Here is a 12,549-nt window from a genome sequence, read left to right as displayed (position 1 = left end):
CAAAAGCAGAGATGAGGCAGACAGCCCCACTGTATCCACTTCACCCTCAGGCCAGCAGTCACTGCTTTGGCTTTATCTGCATTCAGAGATGCCCTAATGATGACTTTTTTTATCCTTTTAATTTTTAGCATAAGCTTTAAAATATGCTACAGTATGTTTTACTGCAAAGTCAGTCCTCTTTGCTCTGGAAACTGTCATTTTAAACAGAAACAACAAAAAATAGTTCATTCCAGTAACAAGAAAACAAGAATCAGCATTTCTTTAAAGTGCTCTCAGGGCTCTGATAGAGAGAGACTGATTTATATGTCCAGGAGAAACCCAGTGTCTGTGTATGAATCATGGGCCAGGCTGCAGCTTCATTTGTGCAGGGGAGTGTGATGTTTCCCAGAGAATCCCACCTCAGTGAATTGAAACTTTTGAGGTGCAAATTAACTCGAGGCTTGCACAGCATAGCTAGAAATGTTTTCCTGTTCTTTAAGCAAATCCTTGAAAAGGAGCCAAATCCAGAACAAGCAAACACTCACCCCCAAAACCCAAATGGTCAGCTGCCCAACCTTCCCCCCAGTTAACAAAGGCCAATTTGGGTGCATACAATAAAAGTTTTTATATACACCAGTACCTACAGAAGAAAGCTCTAAATTTGAAAGATACGCAAATGAAAGAATGGATAACTGTTAACCTGTTAGGGGCTATAATGCTCAACCATCTCAAGACTGGGTAACTGAACATTTGATCATCCTTAGAATTCAGCCAACCTCTTACCTCACCCCGAATACTCAATACAAAAAAGCTCCCACACTCTCAAAACTGATCTGAAAGAAGAGGCAATGGGGAGATTGCATGAGAAATTACATTTGAATACAAAAACTGGAGTCATCCTTGTATGATCTGATTTTCCTGACTGCTTTTGAAGTTAGTCAGCTCTACTACATAATCTAAATTCCTCTGTCATGCCTGCCTGAGAGCCTGCCCCTTTCTACTTTTATATAAGGCTGAATTCTCTCATGGGCAGGTGACACCCTGTTCCCCACTTATTTAATTTAAGAGAAAGTGGGGAGAGCAGTCATCTGAGTATGAGAAGCTTTTGGTATATCAAAAGCATTGTAATTTTGTTTTACTGTGATGGTTCTGTTGTCTTATAGAAAGACCAAACAAAAGTTGACATTAAAGCAAGTCTTTGACACACAACTCAGTCTTCATTCTTTTTCAAAAGGTTGCCCACTAAATTCATGGCTTTAAAAGTAAAATATTGCTGTGTTGCTGTAATGTAATGTAGTATTCTCACTCATGTCAAGTTTCTATTGACTTTAGTGGGAAGTTACGCTAAATGACAAGTGTGGAACTGTGGCACTTACATTTCAATGAATTGCTTAAATGAAATAAAAGTACGTTTTAGGAAACTTATTCCTACAACTGGGTGAAACTGCATAGAAAGTACCAGAATTGGGGCATTTACCTGTTCTAGCTGTAGGTGACAGTGTTTTATTAATACAATTTGATCTGAATCTCAGTGGAACGAAGCAGAGTCCAGCTGAAAGCAGCTGCATGTTTTGTGCAAGAGCTTATAATGTCTCAACAGTAGATGGTTGCTTATTCAGTGGTTGTGAAACTGTTTGGTAATGACTTTTACTGCTCAAGTTAACTTTCAAAGACCCCGATGGAATAAATCAAAGTCACATTGCTTTTCGTTTCTTTAGTCCTTGTGATACTTAAATGGTGTCAGTATCAAATGGGACATGTCACTGTTTGTTTTGATAATCTTCATTTATGCTGTCTTCAAATAACCTCTTTTGCTGAGACATCACATTCCTTGTTTTAAAAACCCTCTCTAGAAACTGATAAAATTGCATTCCAAGTGGATCTGAGCAAGTAATGAGAACCGCATGGGCTATAATAATTGTTTGTCTATTCAAGACCAAATTGCATTTCGGATCATTTATCGCTCAGGTTCTGGAGTGGACTGTGTGAATCCTTGTTTTTATTTTTAATTGCCAACTTTAGAGGTGTTCAAATAAATATAATCTCTGTTCAGTAAGTAGAAGAAATACTGGCAAAATAAAGAAAAACTGACCTCAGTTTGTTGTCTGTCTAGATAGCTCAAAGCTTAGAGGAGTTTCTGTCTTGACCACATAGCCCTAATTTCAAGGCATCACTCCAATGTATTGCTGGTAAATTATATGGAATTATTTCATTGTTTTCTTAATCTTTTGTCCTGGATTGTTTTGCAGTTGAGTGAGAGGTTGTGCTCTTTCTATGACATCAGGTTCGATTACATTGAATTCTCTAAATATTTCATAAATTACTATGGGTACAAAGATAAATCAATCTGTTTGTGACTAGTATCTAGATAAGACATCTCCATATGTAGGCATTGTGCAGGAGTATATATTTTCTTGATTATTACAGATTATTTAGCTGCATAGGTTTACTCTCATTTCTTTTACTAGGACAAGTTGTACAGCTTCTTTCAGCAGACAGACATCTTAGAATATAACTGCACACAAACTGGCTGTTATATCAGTCACAAGATTTTTATATTAGAATTTTAAAATTCAGGAAAAACTAAAAAGAGATACTTTGTTAACAGATAAAATTCTTTTGAGTTTATTCAAAATGCAGAATGACTGTATTCTCTTTTTGATTTTGTTTTCTGTTTGAGAAATTATTTACTAAAAATATTAGCACAGACAGATGAAGGAAAAAACACTTATATCTGCCCCAAGTCATGTATGAAGGGCTTCATTAATATATAGCTAATGTTTTTGACAGTTTTACCTTTCACTTCTTTTTAGTCTGAAGGTTGGCTTGGATGATAGTAAAAGAGTTATTTAGACTGAATATATTCATATATGCTTTTAGAGCAGGCAGCTGTACATAGTAATTCCATTTACTGGCTGATAAATAGTGGATCATGCATTTATATTACATGTTTATGCCTTTAGGGAAAGCTTTCCTATGAGTACAGTGGCTTTTTTTTTCCCTCAAGAAAAATGATCGATGTGGAAAGTTCTCTTACTTGTGGTTAAGCCAAAACATCAGTCTGATCAGCAGCCTGTGATCAGATCATGCAGTGAATTTCTCAGAAATAATTGTCCCAAAAATCAGCATTTCAGCAAGCATTAATGTTAATATTTCAGTTTGACACTTGCAACATTTACAATAATCATAGGTGTTAACAAGAGGCCACCAAAGATTTTGACTTGCTTTGTCCTTTCATTTTAAAAAGGAAGTTTTCAAAGGTATTTGGTTTTTCTTACAAGGCTTGTGAAATCTTGGACTTTCTGATATTAAAGAAACAGTCTGAAGAATATTAAATAGACCAAGTGAAGTCTCTTGATGCATTTGTAATTTACCTCCTGACATGAAGGATCTTCTCACTTTTCCCTCATCGCACTTGTCCTCACTCATAAGCGATTACCCTTACCAACACTCCACATCTGAGTGACTGTTTTCTGCCACTGCCATGACTTGTGAGTTTGGGGGATTTACTGAGCAGAGCAATTTTAAGCCCAAAATGAAGAGATGGCCCAGATGTTCAAAGCTGCCCAGTGGTCTCAAATATCTAATGTGCTGGGGAAACTGGGTGGCCAGGACAGATAGGCTGTCCTGAAATTCCCAGTCTGCGCTTGGTATATGTGGATGAATTTAAAATTTTGTCCATTTAGCAACAGTGTAACTACAGCTGGTAAGTTTATAAAGCATTTCAAAGGACAGGCAATAGGACCTTAGAGGGGGAATGTGTATTTTGAATTGGTTTTGTATGTTGACTTGACTAGTTGTTTTGGTTTCTTTAAGGATCACTCAGAAAACCCTCTAGGTGCAGCAGTCACACTGGCTCATGAACTGGGACACAATTTTGGAATGAATCATGATACATTGGAGAGGGGCTGTAACTGTAAAGCATCTACCGATAAGGGGGGTTGCATCATGAACCCCTCTACTGGGTAAGTGTGAGGGTAAGCACTGGCAAGATACAGTTATAGTGGAAAATTTTTGGTTTCGTTTTGCGTCTCAGAAACATTTAAAGGGAAAAAAGAAAAACTTTTTCAACACCTGTCAAATCCTCTCACAGTTATCCCCCTCAAGCTGAAACAATTAAACTTATTATCAGAGCACAACATGTACCATTGTACCTTTCTGTTTCCGTGTTACCAGTGTAAGAGACAAAAATGCTGTAAGCAACTGGTTAATTTAAAAAAAAACAAAACAAACTGCATTGCAAATGTTGAATCACAATTTCTCCTTCTCTCATCTTTCCAGCTGAGTATCAGTCATAATAGAAAATGAGCAGTGTCCCAAGGCCAAGACTAAGATGAATGTGTCGGAAATAAAGTAATGCAGGAAATATATTATTAGACTCTCTGTAAAGCCTTTGTCTTGTGCAGACAAGGTTTTTAGTTTTGCACAAACTTTTGCATTTCACCCCTTATAAGTGTGTAGCAGTTTTAGCATGTGAGCAAATTAAATCTGTAAGGTCAGTGGGGTTAGGGCTGTTCAGTGGCCAGAGGGAGATCTTCCAAGAAAAGACATAAGATGCTCTGGGAAATAAAGCCAATGAACCTGTGGTCATCTCTCTGAGTCAGTGCTGAACAGTTACTCTGCTGACATTAAAAGCACTATGTGTCAACGGAGAAGCATAGTGGTTTTGTAGACACAAAAAGTACAGGCACTGTGACCAGGGTAGCTAGGTACAGCTTGCTTCTCTGTATTTTAAAGTACTGTTAGAAACTGAACGATGTAATGAATAAGTTCTCTGTGTCCATATTCAGACAAGGACTGATAAGATTAAACTGAAGTAAGAGAGAGTAGATTTACCAAAGCTTTCTGATGGTAAGTGATGTGCTGGACTGGACTGCCTGCAGAAATGTTACTGCCTGTGACTGGAAGCTGGTGAGAACCAGTCAGACAAATATCTGTCAGCAGTGTCTTGTAGGTACAGCTGGATTTGCCTTAGGGCAAGAGGATGGTCTAGTTGATCTTCTGATGTCTCTTCCAGCTCCAGCATTCTCTGTGTGTGCTTAAACTTCATCTGTTGCTTAAAAATCTCTTCTGGGAATTGTGATCAGCTCAACCTCTGCCTTCTCTGAGACTGCATGTTTCTGGGAAAGAAGGAGAGCAATCTGGGAGAGGCCAGGGAGTGTTGGGCAGGATTGCTCCCTGCTGGTCAGCCTAACAGCAGCCTTGGCGTTTCTTCAAAGGCGTGCTGTCACCCTCCTTCAAGGCAGAAAAAGGGATTCTGGCCAGAGGCCAAGCACAGCAAATTAAGAGACAAACAAAAGAGAGTTTTGTGTGTGGAGGAGAATGAGAGTGATTTCTACAGTTTGGAAAAGAAAAATAACTTGGCTCTTCTAAAACAATAGGTAGTAAATATCCATATGGAATTGCATTCTGCAGCACGTCAGGGCTTGTATGCACACTGTGAAAACAAACTGAAATTGGAAACAGGGCTCGGAGGTGAGGTGATGTGATAGCTGGTAAGCAGTGGGCAGACAGGTCTGGGCTCTGAGCTCCTGAAAGATGCATGCGAGCTTTAGTCATCTCAGCTGAGCTCCTGGTTGGGCATCCAGTTACTCCGCTTTCGGAAATAAATACAGGAGATGCTCTCAGGACTGAAATTTCTAGACACTTTCTGAGCTCATCTTGTGAAGGTATCTCTGAGGTGAGATTAGATAGCTCTTCCCCGGTTCTGCCTTCTGCACCAGCATCCTTTGGGTGTATCTGAAGCTCTTCTCCATGCTCGGTGTGCTGGTCCAGGGGTTTCTGTGGCACCTTACAGGTTAAAGGCTGTGCTTCCTTCAGCAACGCCGTGCCCGACTCCAGCACCCCACAGGTCTGAGTTTGGGGAGGGGGCCATCAGGTTCATGTCAGCTTTGTAACGCTCTCTTTGGATTTTTACCAAACTTTATATACAACTTGTGCCTGAGGAAGAGTTGTGGCATTTACAGAACTGAGTAGACTGTTTTGTTTGCTGTGATTATTGATTTATAAATGGAAATTTTAACATCAGGTTTATAGCCTTAGGCTTTACCTTCATACTGTGCTGTCAATCTGTAATAAGTATTCTAGAAGAATACTTTACGCCTTAAGCCAAACTGCATTTTACCAATTTAAAATTAACACTTTGAATATTTACCCAACATCTGACCGATAGTAGTATTCCTTTGAGCACCATTATTCAAGGAACACTGAAGAGTTTTCATCTCTAGAAGTATGTGTCTGTTAATGGAAGGCCAAATGAATATTCCCTACCTGAAATGCATTCTTAGACTAGCAAAAACATCAAAACGAAGAGTATCCCAGGGAAGCCACACTGAGAGACAGCCTGCTCTCTCAGTATACTCATTGAAACTCATTCTGTGCTCTTCTAATTTCTGTTGGTTTAAGGTAGACTTACAAATTCAAGAAAAAAGAAATAAATCTTTGGTCTGAAGCTAGTGTAAAAAGTCCCAGCCCCTGAGAAGTCCCTATCTGATATCTAAAAAGAATAGGAAGTATCTGGGTTATAACAGAAAGGCCTCTGTACACTTAACTTTGGAGTCACTTGTGTGGTTGTGCAGCAAAAGGGAATGTTTTAAGGATTTTTACTTAAAAGTGATTTCATTAATTATTGCCATTTCTTTCAGTTCTTATGTTTCAGTGTTTGAAGAGGCCTTGGAAATTACTTCTTGGTGGAAAAAATCTCCAGGGATCAGTGTGGAATTTAAACTCTGTTGTATCTATCCTTTAATGAGCTTCCTATAGCTTTTACTCTTAAAAGATACCAGCAAGATGTGTACCACTTGTGTGTGAGCTACAAATTCCTTTAAAGACCCACTACATTAGCAAAATATATTTTGTGTAACATGGAATTAAGCATTTAAAACACAAAATTTTTGGCACTCCAGGCCTTTTAGAGATTGAAATACCTGCTATGGAAATCACATAAATCCCACTGTAGAAGTTTGGGGTTTTGCTGTAAAAATAATAACAATAAGGAAATATTTAATACTAACACATTGTTCCCTTTTTTATGCAGATGTTTAAATGATATTCCTTCAGTTCTTTTAGATAGTTTTGACCATAGACTGTTCCAAGTGAAAAAGGATATAAGGAGTCTTAAAGAAATTTGCAAATCTTTTTACTGAGCTCACAGTATCTGAAAACTAAGGGACTAGGCTGAACCAGCGAGGCCATTTCAGTACTTGTTCTTCAAGTATCTCCCTAAAGCTTCCACTCATAGGAGTGAAAAAATTCTTCCTGACAGCTAGATAAATACAGAAGAGTGCTGGTGAAACCCAAGGCATTACTCTAGATTTATACCACTGCTACTAAAAGCTGAATTTAGCACAAACTGTGGAGCAAAATTATGCCAATTAAGAGTACTTGTTTATTTAATAATTTTCAAAATGCACTTTTTATGTACTCCTTCATCAAAATTGTTTACAGGTATCTCCATGGGGGTTGAAATCAGGTGAGTTTCCCCAAAGCAGTTGAAAGCTTATGAGTTAGCATATGCTTGAAATCTCTTGCCAGCCTTAAAAGAAGCAAAATTTTTCTAGTTAGTGTTCTCCCCTCCTGTAATCCCAAAGGTTAATACTTCCCCTCAGCCACGTCTGTGTCCTTGCCAATAGCATAGTCTTCTAGTTTATATATAGGTGACTTTCACAACTAACGTCATCAGGGAAGCTGAGCATACTGGAAACAAGTTCTTCCTTCCTTCTTACAGAAAATATTCTCCGGTGCCTTTCCATTTTCGCCCCACTTAGTTCAGGTGTTAATGAGAGACCAGGAATCCACTAAGGACAGATAGTTTTACCAGGCTTATTCAGATGCTGATCCTACTGTGGTCTCCATCCCTTTGCAGAGTCCCATGACTCTCTATAATGAAAGCTTCTTTCATTGTCCTCTCGCAGAAGTGTGTTGCTCTTACCAGGATCATGTCTTGTTGCTGAATCATCCTGGCCACGGGTAATTGAAATGCCAGGCAGGCTCCTAGGGTAGAGCTGTTTGTTTCATCTCTCTTTGCACTTCTGTAGACAGAAGCAGGCTTTCACTGTGCTGATAGAAAAGAGGATGAGGGGAAAAGGGGTGCTTTCTAGTCTCTCCTCCAGTCTCGTTTGCTATGGGAATGATAGAGATTTTCCTCCAGGTCTGTCCTACTGCCCACACCCCATTTCCTTTGCTATCCATGTACTGTGAGATGACCTGACATCACATTGACCTGGAAGGGTGCATGCTTTAACCACAGGCTGAAAGCTGTCTTTACAGCTGTAAATCACAGGGGGCTTTTACACACCCGTTCAGCAGCCCCCACTTACCCCATTGTGCTGAAATTACAAATGGAAAATGCAGCCACCTTGGAGTTTGTCCCTGCAGACAAGCACAAGAGTAGGAAGGCAGGATGGGTTTGTGCTGAGGAACTGTGATGGTGTCTGCAAGGGCGTGCCTTCAGATGCCCTTGAACTCTAGCATCAAGCACTGTCACTTTGTGTCCAGTCTTCCAAATCCTCCTGCACATCAAGCACAGCCTGGCAGCACGTCATGTAAGTCTACTTCACTCTTACTTCTACCTTGGCTGTAAATTGCTTCTTCTTGAATACCACAATGAAGAACTGATGGAATAAATGCAAAATAATTTAAAATAATAAATCCTTAGGAAAAGAAAAAAACTGCATGGTTCCAAGACATGAAACAAGTGGTATATATTTAAGAAGTGCAAAACCTGATGTATGAGAGAGTGCATGGCCATGGCTATTTGCTCAATAGACTTTTGAATGAAAGAATACCTCTTCAGAAACTTTTATTTTCATCTAGGTCCCGAGTAGACCTGTTTTTTCTCTTTTCCAAGGCATATGCTGGTTTGCATCCCAGTGATGGCACGAAGCATTAGGGGCAGAAAGCCATTTGGTGCCACACAGGAAGGTCTGGGCCAGTAACATAAACAAGGAAGCAGCATCTCCATGATAATTTCTTCACACAACTCCTCCTTGTCATGTTCCTCTTAGTGTGATGTTCCTTTCGAAAAATCAAAAAATTAATTTAATCCCTCTATGCCTGCCTTCCCCCCCCCCCCCCCCCCCCCCCCCCTTCTTATCTGTATCTTTTGTTATCATTTCCATTTTCACAGCTAGTATTTAAAGTCAATATATCTTTCTGATTCGGTCAGGTTTTAAATTCAATTTACTCAGATAAATATGACTGCATGTGTTACAGGGAAGTGGAGCTTGGACTGTGACACTGTGACTTCATGCTGGTAGAAATGCCTCTGTTTTGCCTGTGCTGCAGGATAGCCTGGGGCTCTGCTCCAGCCAGGGGACCGAGTTTTGTGTAGTGATCATAAGTGAAGGGAAAGGAGAAATGGAATTGAGATCAATTCTTTAACCTCTCAGCTATTGATCATCACTTTAGAGGATTTTTATGGAACTGTGCCTCTTGGTAGAAAATAACAGCTAATTTTGAGTAATTGCCTTTCAGTACACAATTTCACTTTAATTATTGAGTTTTTGGAGGCAGGGCTTGGGGGAGGAGAACAATTTGGACTCAGAAAGAGCACATAGTAGAAATTGTACAAAGTATTAGAAAAATACTAGTTCATTTACTGTTGAAATTTGAAGACTTTTTTTTTTTTACCAATCCAAAAAACACCCACTGTTATCAGTATGTTTTTAAGTAAAATTGAAACATTTATGTTAGAATTAAAACAGATAGCCAATGGGAAGCTGCATATTTGTGAATGCGAGTGCGAGCAAAATACAGTCTGTTAAGAATCAGCTGAGTGACAGTCCCAAATTAAACTAATTGACTCAATCTAAATACTGCTGAGGAGAAATGGTGAAAAATTAAATGGGAAGGACCATCAGGTGGGCTTCTTCCAGATACCACTGAAAAAGAGCATTGGTATGTACTATATTTTAATTCCCTCTAGGAACAGTTAGGTATTCTGCACTGAACACTGAGTACATTAGTTACAGTTAAAGGTAAATAAAATATTTGAGTGGAAACATAGCATTTTTTCCTGAGTAATAGTACCAGATGTCTATGAGTAGCTGAAAAGTGGCACCAAGCAAGACCATGAGTTGCACAGAAGATACCAGAAATGTGAACATTCCTGTTTGCCCACTGGTGATAAGCTGGTCCATAGGTTCATTATACGAGTGGCCCAGGCATCCAAGGATTAGGTTAGGAAACATTTGTTCTTTGTTGCACATTACAGGCCAATTCCCAACTGTTTTGAAAGTGTAGTGCTGTATGATCTGGGACAAGAAGCTATGCTTGAAAGGCAGCTTTCCTGCAAGTGAGAAAGAGTTATATTTGACACTTTCCTTTTATGCGTTAACTTCAGTGGTCGAGGGGAGGTGCATCACACTTTAGTTTGTGGCCTTTATAACATCCGTTTCTCTGGCAAAGAAAATTTTTTTTTATTATTGTCTACCCTCTATTGACAGCCCTCTGTGGTAGCAAGTGTATATCGGAGACATCTAAAATAGCTATTTCTTTGCTTTCTCCTCTTCCCCCCATCCCCAGTTCATGCTACTTTGACATTGTTGAAGGTCTTATTTTGGTTTTTTGCCTTTTAAGACTTCTCCAGCGTTCATGCTCAGTGTAAGGGTAGGGCTAGTAGAAGTTTTAGCACTCACTAGTATTTCAGGAGTCCTGCAATCAGTACACTCCCTCTTCCGCAAACTGCTGGGGTCTAAGGGTGCTTCTGGAACTGCTCCCCAGAACCACTGAGGCATCACAACTTCAATTAGGTATTTGTTCTCTCTATTAAAGTAAAATTAGATGGTAGGTCATGGGCATGTGAGTTATAGAATCTATGTACAGGGTGCCTATCCAAAAGCCATCAGATATTTCTTATTATCACATTACACCCACAGCAAACACTATGAAATATGGATTTCGGCAGAGAAACTGGCCTGTGGATCTAAACCCCAACCTGATTTTCTCCTGTGCTGCAGTTTACTTCTACCTCTGGTGAACTGGAATAGCATTTTGTGGGGCTATGTGATAATCCAGGTGGTGGAAATCATCCAAGTTAAAAACAAGTGGAGAGGAATGTACACTAATGAGGATTATTTAGTGATCTGTCTAGCGGTTCAGGTGCACAGTTATCCCAATGCAGCTGGGGTAACTGTGAACAGCAGGGCTGGGTCAGGGTGAGGAGATGCTCAGCAGCTTGTTTGCCTTCACCACCAAGGGCAGCATCTGGGGGACGTCCCTCTCCTTCAAGTGTTACACAACTGATGTCCCTTGGTGGTGCTGAAGGTCTGTTCTTCCCTCCTGTATCACCCATTACCATTAAGGAGATTTAGGCCTGCACATCAAAAGGCGGCTAGTAACAGTAATGCTGATTTTATAATGTGTAAATATATATTTGCATGATAGATGGGTGGTTGATGTCTCCAGTAGGGTTGCCTCACAAAGGCTTTTGTGGGGAGCCTTGTTGTCTTGTCATCTGCTTTTGTTTGATTTTCGTTTTTAATCTGCCATACAAAATATATATTTAACTACATTATAAAAATGTAGTTAAATAAATAAAACATAGTTTAAATCTATTAAGGACAAGTTAGGAAAGTACTAATTGTATGTGCCATTTACTGAATTAAGTATTAGTTTCAATCACATTTCTTCTTTTTGAAAAATGATCTCAAGGAAGCAGGATATAAGATCACCTTGATTTTGGTTATTCGAACTCTGAAATGGAGTCTACAGAACCAGGCTATGAAAACATACACCCTCCAGAGATTTCCAGCACTCTAGCTTCAGAAGACAGTCAGGTATGCCATGAAAACAGCATCTTGGCTTTGGTACCAAATCCACTTCAAGTGAAAACCACTTATTCCAACACTTCACAAGGTAAAAAGAAAAAAATAAAAAGCTAAAAAAAAAAGGCAAAAGGTCATGCTAGAAATGGGACAGAAATCAGAAATATAGTGTGGAAAAAGACTTTAATTTGCTGACTGGTTCTCTTCTTCCTAGACATCTTGCAGCATCTTGTAGCTGCAGACCTGTTAAACTTTAGATAATCAAGCCATTATTAGTTAGCATGGTATTTCCTGACCCCTCTCAGTTTGTTTTCAGCTGTGCAGACCTCACTTTGCATTTTTTAGTCTGACGGCTTAGAGACATTAAACTGTGGAGTCAGCAGAACTATCTGGAATTACCTCTGTTACAATTTGAAGAAAATGAAATTATCTTTAAGATGTAAACAGTTTCTAATTAAACTCTGAAGCTGTTTATGTTTCCAAACCAGTCTGAGCTGAGCTCTGCACAAAGGCAGACTTCTTCATCGTCTTTTTCTTTTTTTAATAAAGTTGATATACTGATGTAATAAATTGCTTGTGACAGGGCTAGGTCTGTTGTGCCAGCAGTGCAACTGCTTTTTTAAAAAACTTAAGCAACATATCCCTACGCCCAAGTAATTTAGCACATTGCATTCTGGTCCTTCCTTTAGGTGGAAACAGCCACAAGATTACAGAATAGATTTATGTCAGTCTTTCACTTAACTCCAAGTAGCCCCATGTCTGCTGTGCATTTGGTGTTACTTTTTGTTAATAATTTCCATACATT

The 12,549-nt window shown here is 39.3% G+C and overlaps 1 protein-coding gene across 1 annotated transcript in view; it reads left to right on the top strand.

Moving 5' to 3' along the window:
- The window catches only part of ADAM12 (ADAM metallopeptidase domain 12), a 185,139-nt gene that overhangs the window by 128,673 nt on the left and 43,917 nt on the right, over positions 1-12,549 (top strand). Inside the window, exon 11 of the mRNA XM_074875531.1 lies at positions 3,796-3,944. Coding sequence (XP_074731632.1) covers positions 3,796-3,944 — 149 coding nt within the window. The remainder of the gene's footprint in view (positions 1-3,795; positions 3,945-12,549) is intronic.

This window comes from Strix uralensis, chromosome 7, assembly GCF_047716275.1.
Source record: "Strix uralensis isolate ZFMK-TIS-50842 chromosome 7, bStrUra1, whole genome shotgun sequence".
Classification (NCBI taxonomy): Eukaryota; Metazoa; Chordata; class Aves; order Strigiformes; family Strigidae; genus Strix; species Strix uralensis.
Note: the sequence above shows the minus strand (reverse complement) of the source record. Positions and strands in the feature narration are given on the sequence as shown.